Below are 27,821 nucleotides of genomic sequence, written 5' to 3'. Positions count from 1 at the left end.
TTTTACATTAAAATTCTTTATTGCAATACAGACAGTGTACTGGGATCAAAATTAATACAAAGTAAGATTAAAATATTTACAAATGTGTACATCGATAGCTGTTCAGCAACAGCATAAACACAATAGACCCTCTAAAAATCAATGCATTCTAAGTCTTCAGCAAGAAGGCAAGCACCCAGAACTTTGGTCAGGTACCTGCATCAGTTGGCAGAGACTTTGTTTTTGCCTCTGGAATATTAAATCCTCCAGGATGGCATTTATAGTATTGAGGAAAGGAGGGTTTTTTAAAGTTTTTGTAGGGGAAGGAGAGAGAAAACTGACTTTACCCATCTTACTGTCTGTTGCAGTTTCTAGAGTTTTATGATTAGAGATTGCTTCTTCCAAAATTCACCACATCTGAAGCAAGTCAGTTTTAATAACTGTAGGTATCTTAATATTGGCCTTGTGTATAATAAAGGTAGTTCTAAATGAGTTAATTAAATACAGCTGAAACCTTCTTAATGCAAAGTCTTAGTGAATAGTAATTCTTCCAACAAGAACAAGTTTTTAATCAGGTGTTGTAAGCAGGATTCTATTATATAAACAATAGCGGGTGCATCCCCAAGTATTTCAATAAGTGTATTCTTTCTGAAGGTCTAGCAATCCTATGCCATTATGAAATTAACCAAAATCCTTAAATTCCCTCCTGGTATTCACAAGGGATGTACTATATAAAGACATGATCTGTTCCTTTTGATGCACAGTTCACTTTTCTAATTGTTGAGAAGTACTAAAAGCTTCATACACATTAGCAGCAAAGTCTTTCATTTGTTCCATCATCAACAAGTCCTGGAAGAAGATGGAAGTAAAAAATAACTAGTTTAAGACGCATCACCTTTTCTTGCTGAAGTACTTTGTCATGCTTAACATGTGTGAATCTGATACCAGAAAGTGTTGAGTTTTTTAATCAAATATAAAAGTTTGTCACATTTGAAAACCAAAATTGTGATCAGAATCGCCAAAGCAGTCTGATCAAGAGATCAGTCTGCATTTCCCACCATCCTTCCCTTCTCGCCTGGCCCCCCACCCTACCCCCCCACTGACAACAGCAGGTGGCAGGGATGAGTGAGAGAGAGAGAGGGCTTTTTTTGGGGAGAGGGAGCCTTAAGTGGCACCAGTTGTTTCCACTTCTTAAAAGAAACTGAACTAAAACTCATCACATGAGAATTGGGCAATATAGTTTTGATATAAAATGTTGCATTTAACAGTGAATATTTTAGCAGACTTGGGATACTTTTAAGATAGTAAGTACAAAGGCTTCTTACCTGAATAAAGTGACTAGGGGTTTCACTGCACACTGAATGGATCTGTCCATTTATGATGGGTATTATCTTTGCCAAAGGAAGACTGACACTGGAAAGACTAGAAGGAATAAAAACACATAAGAGGCAGGCATAAGTTCCCTTTATATATAGTTTTTGCAATATAAAACTCTTTGGGATAGCTACAACTCTGAAGAAGTCACTTCCATTTCTTTTACCCTTAAAAGAGTAAGTTTCAGATTTCCATTGTGTGTGGTTTTAAGTTTACTTATTTGTTCTTTATCAGGTTTTTTGTTAAAAAGCACACAGATAGAGAACAACCACAACAAGCAGCAACTGGACAGTTGGTGACTGTATTGCATTCAACAACAGAGGTGTGTCACATGTAGCAAGAACTATAGTTCAACCAAAGTTTGTACCGACTATATCACTAGCGATGTGTCAGTTTGCACTCCTATCCTCCTTCCAAATACTACTGGAGGGTAGGATAGATGGGAAATTAATAGCAATCAAAAATATTACAGTAATTGTATTATTTTAAATAAGTGATACTTAAGGGGACTATCAAGCATTTTAAAATAAATCACAGTTCTGCTTTTTTGTTACTGACAATGATCATCTGTTTTTCTCATCTGAAAATCATTTTTTAGAACTAGATGAGTGTGGCATTTTCAGATAAGATGTTTTGCCATTGATTTCAGTGTAGCGAGGATTTCACCCAAAAAGTACACACCTTTCACTTTCATCTTACTACTAAATATAACAAAGGAATAAAGCCCGTCCACATCCCCCTTTCACGGTCAGCCTCAAAGCTCAATCCTGCACTGAGGCAGATCTTTGTAAGCAGATACCTGTACACATGTAGAGCCTCACTGAAACCAACTGGGCTCTCACTAGGTGCAGGTGTTTGCCTATATGGCCCCCACTGCAGGATCGGGGCATAAAGAGTGTGTTATAAGGGAAGTGCTATTAAGTTAAGCTCTCTTGGAAATGCCCACAATCTATTCTGTTAAGTATTTCAGCTATAAAATGACCCCATATTATTCTGTGTTTATCCTGTGGGGGTTTTTTGAAATCCACTTTGCCTTTCAGCATCCACTCTTCCAGGAAGGACCTATTCTGTATTCAACACACTCCAATTATTGTACAGTGCTGTGTACTCTGACAGTATTATACATGGAACACAGTTCAGAAGGGGTTAAACAAAGCATCTGGAATCAAGGAGTGAAACTTCATGTCAGAAAGAGTGCTAAAACAAAGCTTTGTAAGGAGGATGGAGTGTGTTAAGAGGTAGGGGATTAAAACAGACAATGGAGTCACAACAGGGGTGAGTCTGGCCCAGTGGCTAGGCAGGATCACCTGTAGGACTCTGAACTCAGGGTTTGTAAAAACTATTGCTAAAATAATTATAAAAAAAATAAAAAAGTAAGCAGTCTATTAGAAGAGGCACTAGACTCCAGATTTTTTAATAGCTCATTATAATAATACACCACGCAAAAGAAGAACTTCAGGATCTACAGGTACTAAAATAGCATGTATTCGGTGGGGGAGAGGCATGGCAACTCCTGACTGACTTCATGCCAGTTATTGACGAGATCTGAAAATAGTAAGTAAAACAAAATGAAGAACTTGTCTGCCAAAACTAACTCTCTTTTCCACCCAGTGTGTTTGGTATTTTCCCTGAAGTATCACCTCCCATTGTTCCAATAGTTGCTACCAGCAGAGTAAATTCTAAATAAATCAGAATATAATTAGTGAGGCAGCATGCTCTAGCAGACTAAGCACAGGATAGAGAGCCAAGAACTCCGAAGTTCTAGTTTTAGGTCCCACACAGCCTGCAACTGACTGTGTGGGACGTTAGTCAAATCACAACTTATACTGCTGTTTTCTAACCTGTAAAATGGCAAAGCTAGTACTTCTCTACCTCACTAAAGTGAGTAAAATCCATGTTTCTTTACGAAGTGCTATAATTCTTCTCATCACCAGTTACTTCCATTTATACAGGGGCCTTGGAATCTATTACCATTTGCAGAGTTTACTGTGAAGTCAAAAGCATAATCAAGACAGAAAACACATAAAATACCATCAGAGTAACATTTACCTATTTACAGAGCCACTCTGACATAGGTCCTGTTCAGTGGGTCTAAAGAACTCTGCCATATTGTCCAATAGTCGACTGAATCCTCTGTTTAAACATGTGCTCAAAACTCTACTAAAATCTGGACTGTAAAAAAAAAAAAGTTTTAAAAAATTACTGTTCTGGTTCCTAAGATGTAGTTCTTCACATTTTAAAAATACACCCATAGGCACCCCTCCAACTATATGGATGTGTATCCCATAAATTAAAGGTTACAATAGAGAGAAAGGACTGCTCATAAATTCATCTTCAGCTCACCAAACAGATGGCATTTGCAGCATGTCCAGAAGATTAACAAGTATGGGTTCTGGCAGACCCAGGTTCCAAACATGGCACAGAACACCATGCCAGCAGTTCCCTCTCATTTCTATTGAGACAATTCCACCTTGAGCACCAGTGCTGTTCTCAATTGTGGCAGTACACCACAGAGAGACCAAGTCCCAAACCATTTAGGTCTTTACAGTTATAACCAACACACTGAACTCCACCTATAAGCTGAATAAAAGCCAGTGCAGATCAAGCATTTCTAAAGCATTTATCACTAATCTAGGAAAATTAGAACTTCAATAATCATTAGTTAGTGCTAAGATACTGTGGTGATGGGCGCAATAAAATCCCCAAGATCTCTAGATCAATTAAAAGAACAGCCTGCCCAAAGTTCAGTGCATCAATGTTCAATGTCAACATTTTCAATGCAAAATCCCTCCCTTTTATAACTTCCTTGTAAAAAAACCCAACATTTAATGCACTGTTAAAACCCAGCATAAAAAAGTGTCAGTTGGAATCCATTTAAAAATGGACTCTGAAAAAGAAAATTAAGCCCAAATTTCTGCACTTTTACATAAGAGTAAGAGTGGAGGAAAGCCATGGATTTCAGTGAAACAACTCTGGACTTACATTGATCTAACAGAGAAGAGAAGTTGGCCCAAGTTATTGCAGAACCAGAATGTGAGGGGGGAAAAGACCTGTCATTGCAAGATTATTTCTTGCAAGTATATTTTCTAGTGATGTGTCTAGTAATGTTTACAGTGATTGATCAGAATTTTCTGTTTTTAGAAACTAAAGCTTAGTTTTTCAAAAAGGCCCAATGAGTTCGGTATTCAAATCCCACTGAATCTGAGCACTCAACCCCCCCTTAGGCACTTTTGAAAATGGCAGCCTAAAAGCCTTTAGCTCATTAATTTTAATATATTGTTAATAATTTAAGGGTCAAATTTTATGAGGGGAACCACCACCACCATAGGTACATATATGAAAATTGCAATTATGATAAAGATTTTAATGCTAATACAGATTACAGCACAGGCTATTGCTATACCTTTCCAACATATCTCTGGTTTCATTAAGTAATTTAATAGTAGCAACATCTCTTTCTGTAAGTCCACAGGCCTAGAAAAAGCAAACAAAACATTCAATTTAATAGGAACTCCATTAGCAACTGGAATACAGTTAGACTACAAATATAACAGTGTGGTTTTGAAGTCACTGTTGCAGAACCAGGCTGGTAATACACATGACCTAGCGTTCATTTCAGAAATTTAGTAAAATGGGAGTAAGTGACCCAGGGACCGCTTGGTACCAACTGGTAGAGTGCACAGGGGGTGCAAAGTGCTTTACAGGGATCCCCTGGGTCAGAAATCTGTAGTTGACTGATGGTGGCATTTGAGATCTCTAACAAGAGCCAATAGTAGCCCGCTGGTTGTCATCATCATTGCAAAATGTATGTACAGATATTTATGGAGCTATATTGAAAATTATATTCGCAGTGTCTTGGAATTAAGGTAGGTCACCAGAAAGTGACACATCTCAGAAATGCACCTTTCAGGCAAGAGGCAAGACACCTATCTCCACGGCCATTTGCATTTTGTGTATTATATACCTGCATGCATAATGAATCAGGTGCGGACTGAGAGCCTGCAAAATCTACAAGAACAAACAAACAGCAGGGAAGGTGTCTGGTTTATGAATAAAGACAAAGGTATATCTCTTCCAGTATATCTTGGAGTGCAAGAAGACATACCGAATCCTTCACCTAGGAAACAAACTGACTGTTCTAGTCTCATGAAAAGTGTTGCAGCTAGCCTGTGCTACAAAAATTTTGGGTGAGCAATACTTTATTAGACATGAGAGTATCATCTTAATTAAGTCTAGGCACTAGAACATGTATTATGATTTTATTTTATATGTAACCATTTGTTTCCAATACTACTGCTTGCTGCTACTTGAATCTCTATGCTTTGTTAAATAGACTTATACTGTAGAACCTCAGAGTTACAAACACCAGAGTTATTAACTGATCAGTCAACCACACACCTCATTTGGAACTGGAAGTATGCAATCAGGCAGCAGCAGCGACAAAAAAAAGCAAATACAGTATAGTACTGTATTAAACATACACTACTACAAAAATAAAGGGTAAATATAAAAAAGATTTGACAAGGTAAGGAAACTGTTTCTGTGCTTGTTTCATTTAAATTAAGATGGTTAAAAGCAGAATTTTTCTGCATAGTAAAATTTCAAAGCTGTATTAAGTCAATGTTCAGTTGTAAACTTTTCAAAGAACAACCATAACATTTTGTTCAGAGTTACAACCTCCATTCTCAAGGTGTTCGTAACTCTGAGGTTCTACTGTACTTGAGTTCACTATAAAGATATCTAAGCGCTGTGTGTAAAACAGAGTGGTGATCTGAGGTGGAAGTGGTAAACTGAAGTGTAACGTTTCTTTGAAGGAAGCAATGGATTTGTACATACTGCGAGCGTCCAGTGGACCAGGGGCTGGACACTCCAGGGAGATGCTGGGAGATCTTCGGAGTTGGGGTATGCCAATCACTAATCTGTAGAGTGACAGTGAGGCCAAGAGGGCAGTGCTTGTGTTATCAATGGTTAGTGGGGTTGGGGAGCTGACCCATGGCAAGCACAGACAAGGCTTCCTTGTGCTAAGGATAGGTAGCCTCACAGTGAACATCCCATGAACGACCAAAAATAAGGGTGCAAACGTAAGAGCAACAGGGAAAGGGGAGAGAAGTCAAACCAAAAATGTAATACAATAAAATCATTGTAACAAATGTTCAACTGGAAACCAAGTTTTAAATTGTGATCATCAAGTCTCCTTATAATTTCTGTTTGCGCAGAAGCATTCACTAATTTTATCACTGCTGTTTCCTTTCAGAAAGTTTACTGGGAAACAGAGTAACTTAGCGAGATATTCTCTACTCCTTAGCCCTCTAAAGTTGAATAATTCAACACGTTTATATTTAGTCATTTAACACGAGATGGGGAAAGTTTATTCCTTAAAAGTAGTTTTATATCAAGTTAAGAGCTGAATCTCCTCTCAGTGTGAGATGTGGATTACATATGTAACTATGGATAGGTCTATACTTACCTGCTGGGTCGACGCGTAGCGTTCGACTTCTCGGCGTTCGAACTATCGCATCTAATCTAGACGCAATAGTTCGAACTCCGAACGTGCTCCCGTCGACTCTGGAACTCCACCACCGCGAACGGCGGTGGCGGAGTCGACAGGGGAGTCGCGGACTTTGATCCCACGGCGTCTGGACGGGTGAGTAACTCGAACTAAGGTAGTTCGACTTCAGCTACGCTATTCGCGTAGCTGAAGTAGTCGCATACCTTAGTTCAACCCCCCACCCTAGTGTAGACCAGGCCTATGATGCTGGCAAACTTCAGGAAGTTTGAAAAACTGTTTTAGTGAAACAACTGATTGCCACTGAAGTTTTCTTCTTCTCTCTAACCTTTGTTTCTCCATGCTGGAGGATGAATCATAGAAGATTAGGGTTGGAAGGGACCACAGAAGGTCATCTAGTCCAACCCCCTGCTCAAAGCAGGACCAATCCCCAGCCAGATTTTTACCCCAGTTCCCTAAATGGCCCCCTCAAGGACTGAACTCACAATCCTGGGTTTAGCAGGCCAATGCTCAAACCACTGAGCTATCCCTCCCCCCATCGAGAGGCGCTGCATTGGCCGTGAATCGAACACGGGCCTCCTGCGTGGCGGGTGAGAATTCTACCACTGAACCACCAATGCCCTGCTCCTAAATTGAGATTAGAATAAAAAGCAAGTCTGCTTAACTCTTCTAGTCTATTAATTACATTGCCTAGATTAAAGAAACCAGGACACGTGACTTAATGTGAAGTAACTGGCATAAGCTCTCATTAAGGGTACAGTTACCATGCTACAACAATAATGTGGTGCACAAAATGGAACAAAAATGATGCACATAAAATTAAACAAGTACCTGAGTGGCTAATGGGTTTTCTTCATCTGGCATCATATAATGACATAACAGAGATCTAGAGCCAATCTTATCTGAGTGGGACAAATCTTTATGCTGTTCTACCAACTTTCTGATTTCTTTAAGTTTCTGCTCCAACTCCAAAAGAGACAGAGTATGTTTAAGAGAAACACTGTGGAAATAAAGGACTAAAATGTTAATTGCAGAGTTGATAACACACATTTCATTTATCTGCTTGTGACAAAATTACATTCAAACAACAACACTCACCATATTTAGATACTGATCAACCCAGAAATCTGTTGCAACAAGCTAAGCCTGCCAATGCACATTAATAGATAAATCAGGCATTTTCAGATACTATTTGCAAATCATAAAGTTTCCTCATTTTAATATTTTTACCCCCGACACACTATTTGGAAGCAACCACCATGGAAAAGATGGAAAAAAACAGTCACCTTTACCTTCCAAACACTTTCTGCACAGCTTGTTTAACTACAGTTATTAACTCAGTCAGACCTATGGGCAGAAAAAGGGTACCAAAAATTATTCAAGTCTCATTTGTTGAAATATTGCATACAATGGCATGATATAAAAATAGTAGTTTACAAGTGTCATACCATCTCCTAGAAGGTGTTGAATACTTGATAAATATTGCTGTTGGACTTCAGGGGGAGCTAGAGGTGTCTGTAAAGAAAAAAAAAACAATTTAATCATGTGCCAACCCCTAGTATAGATTAATGAATGAGTCCTCCTCCTTTGCTTTCGTGCAGGTTGTAGTCATTTCTGGATGTGGATTTTCCTCTCCCAAGTCCTTCCAACACCATAGGTGGGTTTCCCCCAGATCCCTCTAATATCATGCATGGGCTTCCCCAACTCTGCCTCACTGGTGAGGCACCATCTTTCTTCCAGACCTCAGTAGTTTCACAGCATGGAACAGGGCAGGACAAAGACTTCCTCAAAGGAAAATTGGTAAGAAGAGCTAAAAACGTCTTCTGCAGCACATCCGTTCTTTAGCAGGTCATTGTGCAGAATTGCTCCTAAGCCTTCCTCTCCCAGCCTTGTGCAGAATTGCTACACACAAGCCCAAGCAAAAGATGGGAGCAGTCAATCTAATTTAGCAACCCCTGCCCCACTGGGGACTCTGAGGAACAGCAGGACTGCTCCTATGTGTCCTAGAACACCCAAGAGGAGAACCTCCAGAGGAAATCAACTCAAAGAGGAGCTCACAAGCAGACACACTGGAGGTGGGAGATGACAAGTCTCTCTCAGCCATTCCCCCTTCTCCAATAAAAAGGAGACCTCGCTGTGCGAGCAGCGGCACAGGAGGCAGCAAACAGAGCTGCTAACAGGGGAGTTTGCGTGGGAGTTCCCATTGGAGGAGCAGGTGAGTGTCTTTGTGTCTGTTTGTGTAGTGTTTGTCTCCCTCAGTAGAGGCCCTGGAGGAAAAGATCCACCTAGAGCTGCAGGTAGAAACCCTGATAGAGAAGTGATTGGGGACTCCATACTGAGAAGGTTGGACACCGATCCGGAGAACAGAAGGGTGTGCTGTCTACCGGGCGCTAAAATACGGGATGTGGACCTGAGGTTGAAAAGGATCCTAAGAGGAGCAGGTAAGAACCCTTTGGTCATCCTTCATGTGGGAACGAATGATACTGCTAGATTCTCACTAGACAGGATCAAGGGAGACTATGCCAGGTTGGGTAAGACGCTTAAGGAAATTGAGGCTCAGGTGATCTTCAGTGGGATCCTACCTGTCCCTAGGGAAGGGCGCCAAAGGGGTGAGAGAATCCTGACGATTAATAGTTGGCTGAGAGAGTGGTGTTACAAGGAGGGCTTTGGGATGTATGGGCACTGGGAGGCTTTTGGGGACAGACAACTGTTCTCACGGGATGGGCTCCACCTAAGTAGGGAAGGAAGTAGACTTCTAGGAGGGAGGCTGGCTCATCTGATTAAAAGAGCTTTAAACTAGACACTGGGGGGAGACGGTTGGGAGAGGCCCTGGTGCACTCCACGCCAAATTTATACATTGGGAGTGGAACAAGAAGATAACAACAGATATAGCCAGAGGGGGACGGTTAGGTGTAAGGAAGAGGGGGGGGACAGATACTAGATCGACAGGTCATACTGGTAGTACTGTGTCCCTACCGAGCGGGGTGAGAAGAGTGAGAGGAGCCCAACAGCAAAAGGTAGGATGTTTGTTCACCAATGCGAGAAGCTTAGGTAATAAAATGGAGGAACTGGAGCTCCTGGTCCGAGAATTGAAACCGGATATCGTAGGAATAACCGAAACATGGTGGAACGATAGCCATGATTGGAGTACAAATGAGGTGAAATCTATGATTCTATTCAGGCTATGGCTTCTGCTTCCTTCCATCCTAAAGGATCCTTTTACCTGTCCTCCAAAAAGAGCTTTCTGCAGGCAAGCTCCCTGATTTTTTCCCTCCACTGTTTTGTAGGGATGACTTCTGCATCCCTCGTTCACCCTTTCTTCAGATAGAAATTTTTCTAAGAGGGGAAGCTAGAGCTGGAACCAGCCCGCTCTCCACCTTCCTGCTCCTCAGATAACCTCAGGAAAGTCACTCTCATGGAATGGGGTAACATCAACTCAAGTCTCACAAAAGCCTTAAAAGTCTCTGTGGTGAAACAAATTCTCAGGACATGAAGCAGAGGCCATCTGCTTTGCTCCAAGGCAACCTCTGAGACTGGATCCTGCCAATCCACTCCACTGCTCGGAAGATGGCAGAAACAGAGAGTGCTTCTTCCTCTACGCTCCCCTGCCCAAAAACCACCTCAGATTTTACCAACTGGACCCTGACTTCCACCATCTCTGGCCAGGGCCGGCTCCAGTGTTTTTGCTGCCCCAAGTGACGGGGGGTGGGGGAGTGGAGGGGTGCTGCGATCGGTGGCAGGTCTACGGCCGCCGCTTCATTTTTCTGCGGCAATTCGGTGGCAAGTCCTTCCCTCTAAGAGGGACTAAGGGACCCACTGCCAAATTGCCACGGAAGAGCTGGATGTGCCACCTCTCTCTGTTGGCCGCCCCAAGCACCTGCTTGCTGTGCTGGTGCCTGGAGCCGGCCCTGTCTCTGGCTGCCTTACTGGAAAGTGGATCCTCCTAAGCCCCCAGGCCTGTCTCTAGAGGCCACCATGTCCCTTCATGACTCTGGAAAGGAAGGTGGAAGGAGCTGTTAACAGTACAGAGGAGCACTCAGATAACTATTAATGCCCACATCTCATGCTTTTAGAGCAGCCATCCAGTAGCTCACTGAGATCTTATCTGACACCCTAGTTGGATCCATTTGTCCCTGCTGGTGACAGCCACGACACAGAAAAGAAAACCAAATCTGCTACCTTGCTAGCTGTTTTCCATGATCTAGAAACACCAGTAAGAACATCCAGCCAGCAAGCCTCAAGGGACAACTGGAGTCAGACAATGTGACTAGATAGTCAGTGTTGTAATTAGCCAACCATAATTTTTCTTCAGTTGTGGGAGACTGTAACTTGGGGCAGCCTCCCTATATGCTGGGAGGAACTAGGCACGAAAATCCTGCATCTGGATTACTTACCACAGGCTGATTTGTCCATACTGATATTGCTATATCTCAGAAAATTAATAAGATAAGTGTGTATTTACTTGGGTCTTTAATAACAAATAACCCTCTCAGTTTGGACCTGTGTTGCTCAGAAAGGGTGTTAGATAAGGTTATTAGTATTTTGTTCAGCCCAGTTTTAGGGGTTTCAAGCAACAGGACTATCACTACTTCCATTGAGAGACTATTCCATAGACTAATACTAGAAGAGTTCTCATACCCCGCCCCCCTTATTTCAGCCTAAATTTTCCTTTCCATAATTTCATCCCAATATTCCTGGTTATACCCTTTCATCTCTCACTGAATAATTTCTTTCCATGAATAAATACTTACTGTGCCGTTTTTGCAGATTGCTGCATTATCCAGGTAGATGTAACCACCAATAATGTTTAATTGGACTCGCAGAAGAACTACAAGCATACACGTACTATACACAGCTACAATGCTTCTGGTAAAACCTTAAAGAGCATAAAGGAAATAATTTTGAAGTTATATCACTAGGAGGGCAAAGGGGAGCATTCTCCGGAGCTCAATAAGTATCAACTTTCATTTTTACAGTCATTTTTTCATGTCATTGCTTTTCTTAGATCACACACCCCTCAAAGAAAGTTCACAACCAAGATGATCACATAAGTCTAAATATGTACACTAGTGATAGCTAAAATGCTTAATAAAATTCACAATCATTCACTGTAAAGCAACGTGCTAAATTACACTATTAAAATAATTTGCAAAGAGAAAAGGTACTGCGCACGTTACCTGACCTATATGCCCTTCCAGCTGATCTGTTTTATTGGGCTAATTAAAAATGCAAAATAGTGTGTTGTATTGAAAGTTCCATTCTTCATTAGGCCATGGAAACAGATTTAGAACACTATATTAGACTTCATCATGCATTTCAGACAAAGGCAGCGTAACAAAGAGCCTGCTAACTACCTACGGTAGGGGCTGATATTGCTTAAGAAAGGAAACGAGAACCAGCATTGGCACTGGAGCAGCCAGCCACTAGCAAGAGAGGATGTCTGGATGGAAGGGTAATGAGGCAACTAGGCGGTAAGTCTGCTTCAGTAGCAAGCAATATGAACATGAGAAGAAAAGGACTAGGAAACAGGGAAGGAGGAGGAAGGGACCAGATGGACAAAGTAGCATATATAAGAGAGCGGTAGAAGAGAGAGGAACAGAACCAACAGGAGTGGAAGATGAAGCAAAGAGAAAAAAAACAGAACACCACATAGTAGCTAGGAGTCAAGAAGGGGTATTCAACCTTGGCCCAATGGTATTTCACTGCACAACTATTCAGCTATGTATAAACTATGGCATCCTTTCCTTTCCCTCTACCCCAAAACACATACACTGATGAAACAAGGGGCTCCGATGGTATGATTGGTTACTACGGAACTTGAGAAGAAAAAATCAACAGCTGATAGCACGCTTCTCTCAAGTCAGTGGAGAAGTTTTGCTACTTAGGGAGTATGCCATCACCGAATGCCATAATTGGTTATGAGATTACCTAGTGCATAACCAAGGCCAGGTTTGCATTTGGAATGCTATCATATTGCCTATGGAGTAACAGAGACATCTAAGCTATAAGTCTATTGGACAGTCGTACTTATAATGCTTTTATATGGTTGTAAGACACAGGCAACATATTGCTGTCACATTATGTAACCTGATTAGTTTTATGTACTCAGTCTTCAGTTTGTTTGCAGGATGAAATAGTGGGACGAGATTCCCAATATTGGAATCCATAATCACTGTTTGATGTCTGGCACTGAAGGCATGCTCAGAAAAGTTCAGCTGCCTTGGTCGGTATTTTATTCGTCGGCCAACTCAATACACAAGACCATACTTTATGATCAGCAAAAGCAAGGTATCCAGTTTCATGATGGCAAGTACAAATAATATAAAGATACACTAAAAAACTTGAAAACATGTCAGATTGACCCAGCAACTGGGAAGCAACAGCCCATGTCAGAGCAAGGTGGCAGCAGTTTTGTCAGTTGTCATTAACTGCTTTAAAGCAAGGCACCTTAATACCTTATGTGAAAAATCCGAACACCATAGAGCAAGGATACAACAGCTTGCCTTGGTCACGGACAATCTTGTTTGTCCCACATGTAACTGTGTTTGCGATTCTCACATTGGTCTGACCTCACATATACGTGTTCACCTACAGCGTTTGCTGAATCCTCATATATCGACAATGACATGAGACTCGGTCATGAGCCTGGGCTTCAGCAAAATCAACAGCTGATAATATGTACAACTGGCCAACATTTTAGTAGCAATGATGTATTTTTTTTGTTCGGGTTCTTATGCTGCGCCTATTGCAGTAGTTTCTGAGCACCTATTTTGGAGATTTTTCACAATGGTGCAGAAGACGTGGCATGCATATTTCTACATTGTTATTCCACTCTTCTCAGATTTTCATGAGGGTCTTACAGCCTTCTAAGACTCAGTGAGATACTTCAGCTTGGCCTCTGACCCTATGACTTTCCAAAGAGATACAAAACTCTTATCCGTAGCACCTTTCTGTGATGGTTTCTACTGTATAATGTTGCTATGAAGTGTAGTAGAATAGTGACTATATAAACAATATTTGCCAAAGCAACAGAAACCCACTCCTGTGCACTTAAATGGATATGTATATTCTAAAAGGAGAAGAAAAAAAAAAGATTTTTTTTCAGGCTTATTATGCTACAATAATATGTACATAAAAATATTTCATTTTGACTTACTTATTATCTTTAAATCCTCCCATATTTCTAACTTGTTTGGTGGCCTGTTGGGAAAGAAATAATGAAAAATATTAAAAACATTTACATTAAAAAAGATACTAGAAAGTATTAATGAAACGAAATGAAATGAAATGAAATAACAGTGCTGCAAGGTAAGTTTATATAACTACAATAATTATTGAAATTAAGTTTGTGTCCACCATCATTTGTTTGTCGTTCAGGAAGAAGTGTGTCTATAATAAAGAACTACAAAATCCTGGAGGTTTTTCAGAACAACTTTCATGTACCAAATTAATTTTTTTGGCAATCTGGATTCTGTAGCTCTATTATCTGGTCTGAATTTATAACCTTAGTGAGTCAGTATTTAAAGAGAAAACCCTGATGATACAGAAAGTGGTGTTGCTGACATGGGCCCGGATCCTATCATTTGTTTCACACAGACAGATACCTACACCCACCTGGAGCCCCACTGACTTAATGGGGCTCTGGGTGGGCACAGTGCACTGCAGAACCAGAGTCTCAGTGGTCCTATTCCTTCTTCCAAGTCCAGCCACTGCCAAGTTTGGCTTTAGGGAGCACAGTTTTTTAAAGATGAAACTGCAGCTTGAAAGATGAAACTGACCAGCTTTTCGTATTTCAGCAGACTTACTAAAGCATGGCACCATCTTAACACACTGAAATATCAGAGAGATGATGTATCCTCTGGGACATCTGTGGAAAAGAAAATGCCACCCCCACTTTTTTTTTTAAACCAGGCATGTTATCCCCAATGTCTTGGCCAAATTTAACCCTTATTTATAACCTTAATTCTTCCTCATGTAGCCATGCTTATCTTTAAGCACTGCGGATACAGAATGGCTGTTGCGTTTCACCCCAGAGATGACAGCATTTCAGTGCTCTGTGAAATGATCCCTGACAATAATGTGGGAAGTATTTTGTAATTCCTTGGTGTGAAAAGTTATATAAATATCACTGTTTTTATGTAGGAAACAATGATCTACTCTTGAGTCAGGCTGCAAGAAATTCCAGTAAAATAATAAAATTTAAATTATCATTTTTGATCCCCAATTAACTGTTCTTCACGGGTCTGGCTCTCAACACTTCTGGGCATTTTCATCCTTTTAGAAGAAACACACAGAATTTGGTATTTGTTTAAAATATCAATCAACTGCTCAGTTCTCTAGTAGAAATCATACAACAGACTGAATGAAATATAACAGGCTATCAAATCTATGACTTTGGTGGACATATGGAGACACACATTAAGGAAGAGACAGAGGAATGCTATGGCATATGTAACTGCAACTCACACTTACTTTATTCTGTTTTGCAAAATATACCAACTATTTAAAAAACTATGTTTTTAAAAAATTGAGAGAAAGAAAATCCTACATAAAAAAACCACACACACTAGAGCATTCCTTTAAGCCAGCACATTACAGGGCTTGAAAATATACTTGTCTATTTGTATATAATGAGTACAAAACTTTCCATGCCAAATGGGATGGGGAAGAGGAACCAATGCCATCAACTTTTGCAGAACCTGTTTTCATCTAAATAGAAAAACTGTTTCTCGAGCTTGTGATTATAAAGATAATCTTTCAGTGGAAACTGATGTGGTCGTTTTAAGTCTCTGGAAACACCTCCAGTATCAAGTAACAGAAGAGTGAAAACTGACCAGTCATGTCAGTTTGCACTGTTGCTACTTAGAAGCCTGTGGGAGGCAGCGAAACTTACCAGGATCACATCAACTTTACTCTTATTTCTCTGGAAAGCCATAATTAGCAGCAGAAGCAAGCACTGGAGTTGTTCACAAGGGAAGACACTGTAAAAGAGTAGCTTGGAGGATGGGAGGTGTTGAGCAAGGAATACAGCGGCAGACCACTTCCCTGGTCACAACAGCCAGGATTGTGCTGGTGTGAGAAAGGAGACCAAGATGGAAACAGAATACTCTTGCTCCTATCTGATATTTCTTCTTCTCAGAGTCAGTTTCCTAGGAAGACTGAAGAATATTTTTCCACCACAATGCTAAAAAAAAAAAAAAAGTGTCCAGCTTTTCATATTTCAGCAGACTTACTAAGGCATGGCACAATCTTAACACACTGAAATATCAGAAAGATGATGTATCCTCTGGGACATCAAGAACTGAAATCTCCATTTCTGCTCCTTTACATGGCACAAGACAGTAGTGTTAGGAAACGGTGGTCCTTTCTATCTGCCTGCTATGTACTCTCTTTCCCTCCTTCAGTCGAAATGACCACTCGTGGACTAAAGAAGTTTGATCTATCTCTGCCAGAGGAGAAGGTTAGAAAGCATCCCTGAATCTCTGGGCAGAGCCCAAGAATACGTAGCTACTTGAAAAACTCTAGCTTTATACCCAATCAGGTCAGTTACTTCATCTCATGATCTGTCTCTCCACCAAAAAAACAAAAACAAAAACAAAACCACTTACAATCCTATGTCCAAGCAAAATGAAATTCAATGCTTCCTCTGCACCAGTGAGCTAAATGGAGGCAATTGATCAGAATGTACCCTAACCTGTATCATGATCCCAAAAGATTATTCATGCTTGCAAGCTATTGTACAGAATTCCTGATGGTCTTAATATCTGTGACCTGGCTACCCAGCTCTATCCACAAGAGATTAGCAATTACATGTAACATCTGAATTCAGAAATTTAGATAAAAACAAAACTACCTTACTACCTGGCCTGCCCTTTCCCATATCCACTGCCACTACATGAAGAAAACCAACTCCATTCACCAACGTCTCAGAGCTCACTTACATTCTGACCTGCAGGCTTATCAAAATAATCACCTATTAGATAAAACAGATCAATTTTGATTCAAGAATACACACTACAGTGTATGACTTCAGCTACCGTGCATCTTTGCCTTAAAGCAAAGGACACCCAGGGCTGTAGCCAAACTTGTTTTGCTGATTAGTTCAGGACATAAACCTGATTGATATGCATAATTAAGGGACTCTGTAATTTACTTAAAATTTTCTTCAATACATTTCCATTTTAAAATCATAGTTTACTGTGACAAAATTACTGATTTAATATGATGTATAAAATTAACACATCAGCACTGAAATAACGTAGAGTGTTTTTCACTGTTTTTTGGCAGCTAAGAACTACAGTTAAGACTCTGTTAGAACATCTACTATCAGTCAATTTCTTAGGGGCTGATAGCCATTTTAAATAGCATTAAAAATTAGCAACTTAATGTAACTAAATAAGACAATGACTGGTTAAGCAGTTCATTAAGGCTGAACTATTGAAAAAGCCTTTCCAGTTGCTTTAAAAAAAGTTAAGTTGCTGTGGTGAAATTTGGTATCTACAATGCTTTCCCTGTAGCATTAATGTAAGTGACAGCATCTTCTGACAGTAATGAAGGGATTGGATAGGTCCGAATTGGCTATGTGCTATGTAGTTTTTCCCTTCTAGGTCACTAGTTCCAATACACACCAGATCAGATGTAAAGAAGTCATTGCCACCTGATGGCTGTTTAGTAGCCTAAATTCAATGGGTTGGGAATATCAGCCACAAAAACCACCACCACAATTGGTAGAGGTATGTCCCTAAAACTGTGCATTACTTATTAGTGTAGAACATGCCCCCTACCTGTTCTACTTTAAATTCATTTCTAATAGCTCACTTCTTCCACGAGATTACAATTGGAAAGCTATCAGGCATACTTTTCACTTTTCATGCCTGACCTTGATAAGATTACAGAAATCTACAAATTCAGTGTAAGCAACTCATTGAAAAGACACACTGTCCTGTTTCACATGGGGCCTGATTCTGTAAGCACTTTCTCTGCAGGAATTCCACATGATAAGTTCTTGAAGCTAGAGCTCTTAGACCAGTGGTTCCCAAACTTGTTCCGCCACTCGTGCAGGGAAAGCCCCTGGCGGGCTGGGCCAGTTTCTTTACCTGCCGCGTCTGCAGGTTTGGCCGATTGCAGCTCCCAGTGGCTGCAGATCGCTGCTCCAGGCCAATGGGAGCTACTGGAAGCGGCGCAGGCCTAGAGACTTACTGGACGCTGCTTCCAGCAGCTCCCATTGGCCTAGAGCCGCGAACCGCAGCTGTCTTAGATTAAGTGCAGTAGGCCAAAGGTCTTTTCTTCTAATATTGATGAAGTGCCATACACATGAAACTACACAATTAATAAATAATCATTTTATTGTGATAACGAATACCATAATAGACTGTTGATTCAAGGGTCTAGAGAATCAAAATCTCTCATGCTCTTTAAATTGCAAATGCATCACTTAAAGCCCAAATCAGGGAAAATTTGTTACTAAAAATCACTTTGCATAGTTTCTAAGACAATCTACAAAACATTCTTACCTATTTTTCAGTAAAGATGTGAGGCTTTCAGAATTCAACTGATGCATTAGGGCATCCTTCAGTGCTGGAAGCATTGACAGCACTATCATTAAAAGAAAATAAATTGGTAAACAAAGAAAAACAGTCAGCCTAAGTGTGTCCACCCTCCTCCCCTCCAATAGTTAAGAATATTTATTTTTGTTTCCTAATTTACAACACACCCGGTAGGCATGTGTGACTGGAAGGAAGGACAAGATACACAGAAGAGGCTGAAAGTATACCACAGCATGACCATAAGACCTAAAGTTTTCAATCATAGTTTAACAAAAGCAAACAATAATTCAATAAGTCTTGTGGAAATCAAACTGGGGTGGCCACTACCCATCTGTTACCACTATTTTTAGAGGTTAAGGCAGGCCCTTTTCAGGTTACATCAAAAAAGAAACATTGCAGTCAAATTTACTAAGTCATTTTAACAGTATGTAAAGTCACAGGGATGGTTTGCTTAAAAAAAAAGCCCTCGCTTGTTCTGTTTACTGATTGGGAACTCCTATTTGCACAGGAAGAAACAAATTCTCATCAGCCCATCTAACTGCTCATATCAGAGCCTGCTCCGCTTGTCTAGGAACAGCCTTTACAACAGCTCCAGATAGAGTATTTCCTACTTCCTAGTGTCTGCATTTGCCCCGTTTGTCAAGTGCATGGGTCTATAAATCTCAACTCCAGGCTAGTTCCTAAGTTAGCTTTGTGCCAGGCTTAATTGGCTGGTCAAGTTAGACTTTTGTTCCAAGTCCTCCTTTTTCTCTCTCAGGTACTTAAATAGCCTACCTTACCGTAGTATCTGAGTGCCTCATAATCTTTAATGCATTTATCCTCACAATGCCCCGGGAGATGGGTAAGTGATATTATCCCTGTTTTACAGATGGGAAACAGAGGCATTGAGTGACTTGCCCAAGATCCCAGAGGAAATCGGTAGCAGAGCACGGAATTGAACTCGGGTTTCCCAAATCTTAGGCTAGGACCCCAACCGCTGGGGCATCTTTCCTCTTTTTAGCTGATTCACAACTGAATACTGTACTACGACACACAAACTACCAAATACATAGTTCTTAGGGCTTAAATTATTATAATTTATGCTGCAGTAGAACTCAAAGTATACCAGGTACTTTACAGACATAAGAAAACAGTCACTGCCTCAAGGAGTTATGTATGTGAAAGAAAAAAAAACCTGAAGGAAGATAATAGAACAGAACCCAACCCAAACAAAGTGCTCAGGATGCCAACTTGCACACAAATTGTTAGTGCCACTCTTGTGTGTCATTATTTTTACATACAAATAGAAGATATCTAATGATTTGATATATAAAATCTTAAAACGTATATTGTAGCTGGCCCAAAACTAAAATTTGTCTTTCTTCAGTGGAGAAGAAAACACAGCTTGTTTCCAAAGAGGAAGGATGCTGCATATCTGCGAGATCTGTTTTATATTTAAAACAAGAAACGCATAAAAGGGATATTGGGAGCCAACTTCCTTTTATCTTTGAAGATCTCAGCGCCAAATTCCTATCCTGTTAGGAGGAGGATAAAATGAAAGACAGACATGCACAGTATATAATGATAATGCACATAGAAAGAAAAAAAAACCCCAAAAACCTCAGAGATGGTACTTAGTTGTGGTGGATGAGCAGGATAAATAAAACCTAATTTCCTCTATACAGTCAACCCAGTACTATGATTCTGTTAAGTTAAAAGGAAGTTCAGACTGCTTTCCAAGCACCCTTGATATCCTCAATCACTTTCAGCAACCCAGGGAGCTGTTATGCACTACAAAGGGTGAAAAAAATAAAATGCTGCTCCACGCCTGTGCTATATAAATAACCTTGAACCACTTGTGAATAAATAATTCCCCGTCTCTAAGCTATAGATTATGTTGTAATACAAGAATAATCACCACTACCTTAGTGTTCCACCTTTTTACTGGTCTATCTTCAAAGTTAGGAAATTATTAAACTGCAAAGTTTCTTACTGGAGGTACTAAAGGTTATCTGCCAAGTTAATTCTATGTAACAATGAGAGTTTGTTTATATTATTACTCTTGGTGGCTTGCTGTAAATCTATCCACCCCTTTAGTTTGGCGACCACTTTATTCTTGAATAAGATACTGCTTAGGGACTTTAGAGAATCTTGATCCTACAAAAACTGTAATCTATCTATATTATTTTAGATCCCAATACTACTATTTGAACTATGCCTTTATAAGACAATTATTCAATACTGATGCTTCTGAGTTCTAACTAGCTGCTGTGTTAATTTTCTCCTTCCGTATTGTGGGTTTAAATATATTGTATGAATCCCCAAAGGATTCTTCTCATCAGAAAAATGTATTTGCTTGCCTTACCTGTCATATTGCAGGTCCTCTGATTACTTTCAAAATGATACTGCCTTCGTGCTTGGGCAATATATTCAGCTGCTTCTCTTTCTTGGATTTCTTTAATTTTCCTCTGCCCGTATTTTCCCAGTAGGTAGACTCCTATAAAGATATATTTTTTTTAAATAACAAGCAGCTTTACAAAATGTCATTAAGCTCCTCCTACTTCTGCCCCTTTGTTCTGTTTTACTACCGACCTCTCTCTATTTAACAAAACCACATCATACGCTTCTTCAAGAATCTGGGTCTCAACTATTTTGGGTGGAATTTTTCCATAGTACTACTAAAAGCTGGAACTTGAAGTTGAAAATAAAATGCCAGACATAATGCTTTGAATTTATGGAAGAAATCTTCCAAGCAGAGATTCCTAACAATTTGACAATGGGGCTTTTGGTGCTACTGCAATACCAACAACAAATATTTAAAAAGACTGGAGAATGAAAAGCACACAAATGCAAGAGTGCGGTAGAAATAAAGGGTGAGTGAGAAAAGTTAAATGCATAAAACCCAAAGAAAGGGGAAAGAGACACAAAAAAAGAAAAAAAAGAAAAAAGAAAATGGATAGCTCAATTTTAGACAAAAATATTTTGTTTAGATATTTGTATGGGCCTGGTAGCAAAAAAAGTCAGAAATAAATTCCTCAGCATCTGAAAGTATAGACGAGTCCTAATATACAGCAGTGATATTAACTCTCTAACTGGGATGAAAATCACAAGGGCTATCAACCACTTCTGGGCCTGGTCAACACTAAACAGTTAGGTAGACCTGGCTATGTTATTCAGGGTGTGAAAAATCCATGCTGCAGAGCGACACAGTTAAATTGACATAATCCTGGGTGTAAACAGTGCTAGTCAAAGGAAAAATTCTTCCATCAGCCACGCTACTGCTTTTTGGGGAAGTGGATTACTTACACTTATGGGAAAACCCCTCCCATCATTATATGGAGTGCATACATTGAAGAGCTACAGTGGTACCACTGTAGCATTTCAAGTGTAGACAAGCTCTTATTGGCTTCAGGGGTCTGCTATATACAACACATTGAAGGATCAGAGCCTAAGACACCCAGCAGCTGGGATCAAGAAGAAATCTCCCCTTACCTTATAATATTGTAGTATGGTACAACTGGCAGAGGACATTATACAGGGGTTCACTGTCCACTGAAACATCTAACACTGACTAATGGCAAAGACAAGATTCCAGACTTCAGGGGTACTCCTGGACTGTTCCTGCTATGTTTTTTTTAAAAAGTCTCTGAGCACTTGTTTCATGTCATGACATTGACAGATTTAAATAACTTTTCCCCAACTGATCAATGGTTAATGTTATTTTTATATTCATTGTACTTGAGCTTGGACATGACCATCACCTTAACCTTAGAATGTTGAGATTTCCTAGACTACCAGCCAAATTGATGTTTTGGAGGACATATATGTATCTAAAGCATTCAGGTCTTTAATACACTGTTTTGGAGGTATGCAAGTCCTACCAGAGTACAATTTTTTTTGTATTATCACCACTACTACCATAAGCATCACTGCTATTTGACCACATACTGTGTTTTTCTACACTAATTCTCTTTATACAGCTCTTCTCATTGAAGAGAGAATCACATAACAGTACCCAGAACAAGTTTAGATATTGACTCAAAATTCCTCTTGATGCTACAGTGCACTTACAAAGCTGTAAATACAAATCTACACTTTTTTTCCAACTGAATCAAGATTCACAGACTACAAAGTAAATATTTGAAAGAGTAAGCAGGTTACTACTATAAACCCAAACAGTATATAAATGTTGCTCAACGCTGAAAATCTTTAGTCAATCTAGCTATCTTTACAGTAAAGATATGAGCCAGCCCCAGTGTACCCCACCATAATATTTCTGTGCCATGTCAGGGACAGAGATAGAGTTAGGGTGTAAGTTGGAGTCATTTTGTCAAGGGGTTCCTCGGACACAGGCTCCTCCCTCCCCCTGACCCACCAATAAGAAGCTGATTTTAATATTAAAACTGCTCTAAAACTGACCTGCGCATAGTGGTTGTCTGTCCTTAAAACTGGTGTTTCACAAAAGGGGCTAGGATAGGTTTTAGGAAAGGGAAAACACCCACTGAGATAAGTGGGTCAGTTCACATGTCTCAGAGCTATTATGTCATGCTGTATTCATCTCCATGGGATGGTCTGATCCGCGCCCACCCCTAAGCACATCCTATTGAGATGAAACACTTCACACCTCAGTAATCCTCCTATATTGCAAATTCCCCTATCTCTACCCTATTCCTGAAGTGTGGAATATGAAGTATGGGGCTCCCATCCACTCCCCCTTGCTCTCACCAGCAGGCAGATATGCTCCTCATAGCCCACAGGTTATCATTTTATTTCCTTCCCATGGCCCTTACATTCCTACAGGTACAGGTCTGTTCGGCCCTAATCTCTAGATCTGACTCAGACCCGAGCCTACCTGGCCCAACCCTGAGAGGGCTGAGTCATTTGCTGATCTGACCCTGACCCATTCCCCCAAAACTGAGTCAGCCACCTCCTGTCCATAGGGTCAGTGCCGCAATGGATGCTTGCATGAGTGGCTGTGTGACTGGCTCCTGCTGTCTGCCACCGCTTGCTGAACTGACTCCTTCACAGTCTCTCACTCTGCACTGCAGGCAGCTGGCAGGAGCGGGGCAGGCAGTCACCACTGTGCCAACCCCACCACACCCCTAGAGGGTCCAGTTTTTTTCCCAACTGACCCAGCCCCAACACTTGTAGTCAGGTTTGTTGGGTGACAGGGCTCTATTATGGGGGGAATAGAGGAGCCAGGAGGAAGGCAGAGCTGTTAGTCAAGTGGCTCTGAGATGCCCTCTTGGGATGAGGCCCAGGTACAGGCAGCGATAGCTCTGAGATGCCCTCTGGGAGCAGGGCCTGCTAGATCCAGCTGTGTCAAAGCTGGCTCAGGTACAGCTACGCTTGCTGCAATAACACCTCCCAAGAGCAGTGTAGACATGCTCTTTGTGTCCCAATCTGTCTTGACAGATGATGTCTATCCTTCCAGATAAATATAAAGCACTGTGGGGACACAACACACGGGTACAGTAGAAGAAACTGTTAGTGTTCTTATATTTGACCACTTGCTGCCAGGTATTATCAGCCCTTAACCCTTGTTTTAAGGACTCCATCTGGAATATCATCCACATTTACCTCTGCCCTGTACTGTACTGTTAGGTACACTACCAGACAAGCACAAATCCCCACAGCAGGAACAGATTATTGTGTGTAACTAAACTCTGTATTTCGTGGTTTTCAAACATTTAAGTATAGGTGCATTCAACATCCTGGTGGCATAAATGACACTGTCTGTCAACTGGGTTAAGTAAGTTTTGGGACAATGCATTTTTCATGACTGGAGCTAAAATGAGCGCATGCGGTGTTTTTATCAGTGATGGCAAACATGCATTTCAGCTAAATACATAGCTAGCTTACTGAATTATTGCAACAGTTAGTACCTGTAAGGATGATACAAACCATGTAATGGCTTTCCAATGTTGCAGTATGAATTTTGTTAAGCTGTCATTAAAAACTTAAATAATTCAAGGTATGTGTTGCACAGCCTAAAAATTTGGTTATATTGTTTGCTTCAGCTGATCCTCTTAGTTTCCCCACCAGCAATAAGGGGATCATGGTCCTTGGTAACATTTTAGTAAAACTCAATCACTGTGAAAATAAACATGGAACAGGAGGGAAATATTTTAAAATATGAGTTGCCTCACTGCTACTGTGCCATCATCCTCTCCATATAACCGCAAATAATAATTACCATGTAAAAGCCAGATCTGTCTACTGAGCTTTTTAAAACCATAGATTTTGCATCCCAAAATTATTCATAATTAATCAATTTAAGTTATTTTCCCCCAAAAAAGTTATATAGGAACATGTAATTCTCTTACTCAACCCAGTCACAAGATTATATTTTTAAAACTACCTTTCAAGTTAATCTTACAAAAGGTTTTGGGCCGCACCAATTACAAGGTGTAAGCTTCTCAAGAAAGCCTCGGACAAGGAGCGGAGAGGAAGCATTTCCACCCTACGTACGCAACGATGATTTCTCTGCGATAGTCCTGAAGCGGGCACGCAGGGGCTGCAGGCTGGCCAGGGAGGTGGCAGATCCCTCGCAGGGGGCCCCGCGGGGGTGGGACTAATGTTTCCCGAGCTGGGCAGGAGCCTCTGCACTGCCCCTGGGCGCCCTGATCGGAAAGCGCCCCCGCCCCCAGGGCAGGGCCCAGACACACACACGGGGCACGGCTCTATGGGGAGGGGGGAGGGGTCCCCGCACCTGCCTCCTACAAGGGGAAGGGGGGTGCGCGGGGCCGGGCGGGTCACTCACCGCCCAGGAAGGTGCCCAGGAAGAGACATTTCTTCTTGTGGCGCTTGAGGAAGCCCCACAGGGCTCCCAGCATCCTGCCCCCGGCCCAGCCCGGCCGCCCCCAGCCGGCCCCGCGCCCGGACCAGCCGAGAGAGGCCGCCTCAGCCCCGCGGGTGCCGCCGGGAGGGGCGGGCGCGCAGACACCGACGCGCCCAGGCCGCCTCCCCGCGGTGCCGCCGCCGCCCGGCTCCCCCGGAAACAGCCGCGCCGCGCGCCGCGTTCCGGGCCCGGCCGGCGGGGGATGGAGGAGGAGGAGGAGGCGGCGGTGGAGCGCTGGATGGACCGAGCCCTGCGCATGGTGAGTGCGGGGCCCCCAGGGCGCAGGACATGGGGATAAAGCCCCCAGGGCGCAAAGGCTGGAGAGCGGCATTTGTTGTTATTTGTAGCCCCCGGGCACGAGGATCCTCCCGCCTGGTCCCCACCGTGCTAGGCGCTGGCCGGAGCCAGGATAGCCCCCGGGGGGTCCCTGTCCCGTGGAGCTTACAGTCTAGTCCAGGGGTAGGCAGCCTATGGCACAGGTGCCGAAGGCAGCACACGAGCTGATTTTCAGTGGCACTCACACTGCCTGGGTCCTTACCACTGGTCTGGGAGGCTCTGCCATTTAATTTAATTTTAAATGAAGCTTCTTAAACATTTTATAAACCTTATTTACTTTACAAACAGCAATAGTTTAGTTATATATTCTAGATTTATAGAAAGAGACCATCTAAAACTGTTAAAATGTATTACTGGCACACAAAACCTTAAATTAGAGTGACTAAATGAAGACTCGGCACAGCACTGCTGAAAGGTTGCCGACCCCTGCTCTAGTCGGTACCTGTTAATTTCTTGAGAAGCCCAGCGGGGGTTGCGCTGAGCTAGGAATCTCTGCAGGGAGAGCTGCACCCCCTTATAACTGAGTTAAAATAGAGAGGCAAGGGGTGTGTGCGCGTGAGGTCAGGTAATATCTTTCATTGGACCAGCTTCTGTTGGTGGGAGAGACAAGCTTTGGAAAAACGCTGAGCTCTTCTTCAGGTCTGGGTTAAAAGACACAGCTGGGGTTAAAGTGGTGCAGCTTTGTGCCTAGACTGGAGCTGGGGCACCAGGGTGGTGGGCTCCAGCACCCAGGGCTTGTCTTCCCTAGAGTTGGCTAACTTGAGTTAATTGGCCAATCTGTTCACTTGAGGCAAAATAGCTAGTGAAGACAGAGAGCTGGATGGCCCAGCATCACTCAGCTGTTTGTATCAGGGCAGCAGGTACCCCATGTAGCTGAAGCTGAAGGGGGAATGTAGGCTGGCAGAGGTCTGAGTCCGGGCACTGTATTTAGTATGTTTACTCACGAGTGACCAAAAGTCAGCACCTCAAGTTTACCCCTCATCTAAGGGCACAGCTACACTAGAGAGTTCAGCATGGCCCAGCTGCATGGGTACAGTCAAGGTCACCGATATCTAAAATGACCCTTATTGAGCTTACAAATCAGGATGTGGACATAAACTGCAAGCAAAGTGTCTGGGTTAGTGTCTCCTGGACTAGGGAGGTGTCAGTTACACCTTTCTGCAATAGGCTGGCCTTCTGTGCCTGAGGGAGATTCACCCAAAGGAGGGCAGGCAGGAGTATAACTATCTGCCTGCCTTCATGGATTGTACATTGGGTGAGAGCCATAGTAGCCACACCAGAGGATGTTTGAATGCATTCAATGAGCTTCTCATCACACTCCCAAACCGATCAGCACTCCCACATTTGTGGTTACACTGGGTTCACGGAAGGTGTATGTGTTGCTGTTTGTACAAGATTTTTGCCACAAGGTTTCCTGGGCTGAGTCAGGCCCTTTATTTAGAAAAGACATAAAATATCTCAGGTCTGTCTTCCTACTGGAATAAGGTTACCATACGTCCTGGTTTTCCTGGACATAGTCGCTTTTTTGAGCTTCCTTTGTCTGTCTGTGTGGATTTTTCTAATAACAGAAAATGTCCAGGGTTTTTGCAGAGCAGACAAGCTGCAGCTCAGAAAGAGCTCTGGTTGGTCCCTCCCTTGCATCCGCAGCTGATTGGTTCGTTCCCCTGCAGCACAGTTGCTGGATCCCACCTACCTAGACCCCCAGCTCCCATCCCTGGGGAGGGGGCCCTGCGGGGAGGCAATGACTGATGGTTGTTGCTGTGTCCTGGGCTTGCGACAGCCACCATGACAGGGAACTGCCCCCCACCTCGAGTGAGTACTTCTGCTGTAGGTACCCCCTCCAGCAGCCCCAACTGTACCCCCCTGCTCCCCCTCCCCCCCCCCCGCTCCCTTCCCCTCTGGCAGTGGCCTCTTTTAGGGAACCTGCAATATGGTAAACCTATACTGGAAATACAGAAAGAGCTTCTGTGACAGAGTGTAACTTTGCCATCAAGTGTACAGTATATACAAATGCAAACAGCAATTACATTTTATTTTGTCTGCACTTTATCGTTAACATTTCTCCCTCCACCCCTAATTTTCTTGTGTGTCTTGCAGGCTAAAGAAGCATTGGAAAATGGGGAAGTTCCTGTTGGCTGCCTTATGGTCTACAACAATGAGATCCTAGGAAAGGGGAGGAATGAGGTGAATGAAACTAAGAATGTAAGTCACAAAAAAGCCCTATCAAAAAGTACACGCTATGTGCAATGGGAATTTCATC

General features: G+C 42.0%; 2 protein-coding genes and 1 non-coding gene across 6 annotated transcripts in view; 1 reads left to right on the top strand and 2 right to left on the bottom strand.

Annotated features, from left to right (window-relative positions):
• On the bottom strand, positions 1–25,278 carry PEX3 (peroxisomal biogenesis factor 3). Of its 3 annotated transcripts, none has more exons than XM_045010632.1 (12): positions 25,148–25,278; positions 20,750–20,881; positions 18,373–18,454; positions 14,016–14,059; positions 11,611–11,735; positions 8,308–8,374; positions 8,152–8,206; positions 7,691–7,859; positions 4,757–4,827; positions 3,403–3,525; positions 1,305–1,401; positions 1–828 (listed from the first exon to the last, which is right to left on the bottom strand). In XM_045010632.1, the coding sequence occupies exons 1-12, from the start codon at positions 25,218–25,220 to the stop codon at positions 745–747; spliced, it is 1,122 nt and encodes a 373-aa protein (XP_044866567.1). In that variant the 5' UTR covers positions 25,221–25,278; the 3' UTR covers positions 1–744. The 3 variants fall into 3 exon arrangements, with proteins under 3 accessions (XP_044866567.1, XP_044866568.1, XP_044866569.1); XM_045010633.1 differs by lacking the exon at positions 25,148–25,278 and adding an exon at positions 24,783–24,921; XM_045010634.1 differs by lacking the exon at positions 25,148–25,278 and adding an exon at positions 24,746–24,863.
• TRNAG-GCC lies at positions 7,409–7,479 on the bottom strand. Its single transcript has one exon. It is a non-coding gene; the product is annotated as a tRNA-Gly (tRNA).
• The window catches only part of ADAT2 (adenosine deaminase tRNA specific 2), a 16,270-nt gene continuing 13,570 nt past the window's right edge, over positions 25,122–27,821 (top strand). Inside the window, exons 1-3 of one of the 2 annotated variants that reach the window (XM_045010636.1) lie at positions 25,122–25,484; positions 27,232–27,373; positions 27,659–27,763. In XM_045010636.1, the coding sequence (XP_044866571.1) occupies positions 27,347–27,373; positions 27,659–27,763 (132 nt within the window). In that variant the 5' untranslated portion in view covers positions 25,122–25,484; positions 27,232–27,346. The remainder of the gene's footprint in view (positions 25,485–27,231; positions 27,374–27,658; positions 27,764–27,821) is intronic. The other variant, XM_045010635.1, reaches the window with a different exon arrangement.

The sequence above is a fragment of the Mauremys mutica genome, chromosome 3 (genome assembly GCF_020497125.1).
Source record: "Mauremys mutica isolate MM-2020 ecotype Southern chromosome 3, ASM2049712v1, whole genome shotgun sequence".
NCBI lineage: Eukaryota > Metazoa > Chordata > Testudines > Geoemydidae > Mauremys > Mauremys mutica.
Note: the sequence above shows the minus strand (reverse complement) of the source record. Positions and strands in the feature narration are given on the sequence as shown.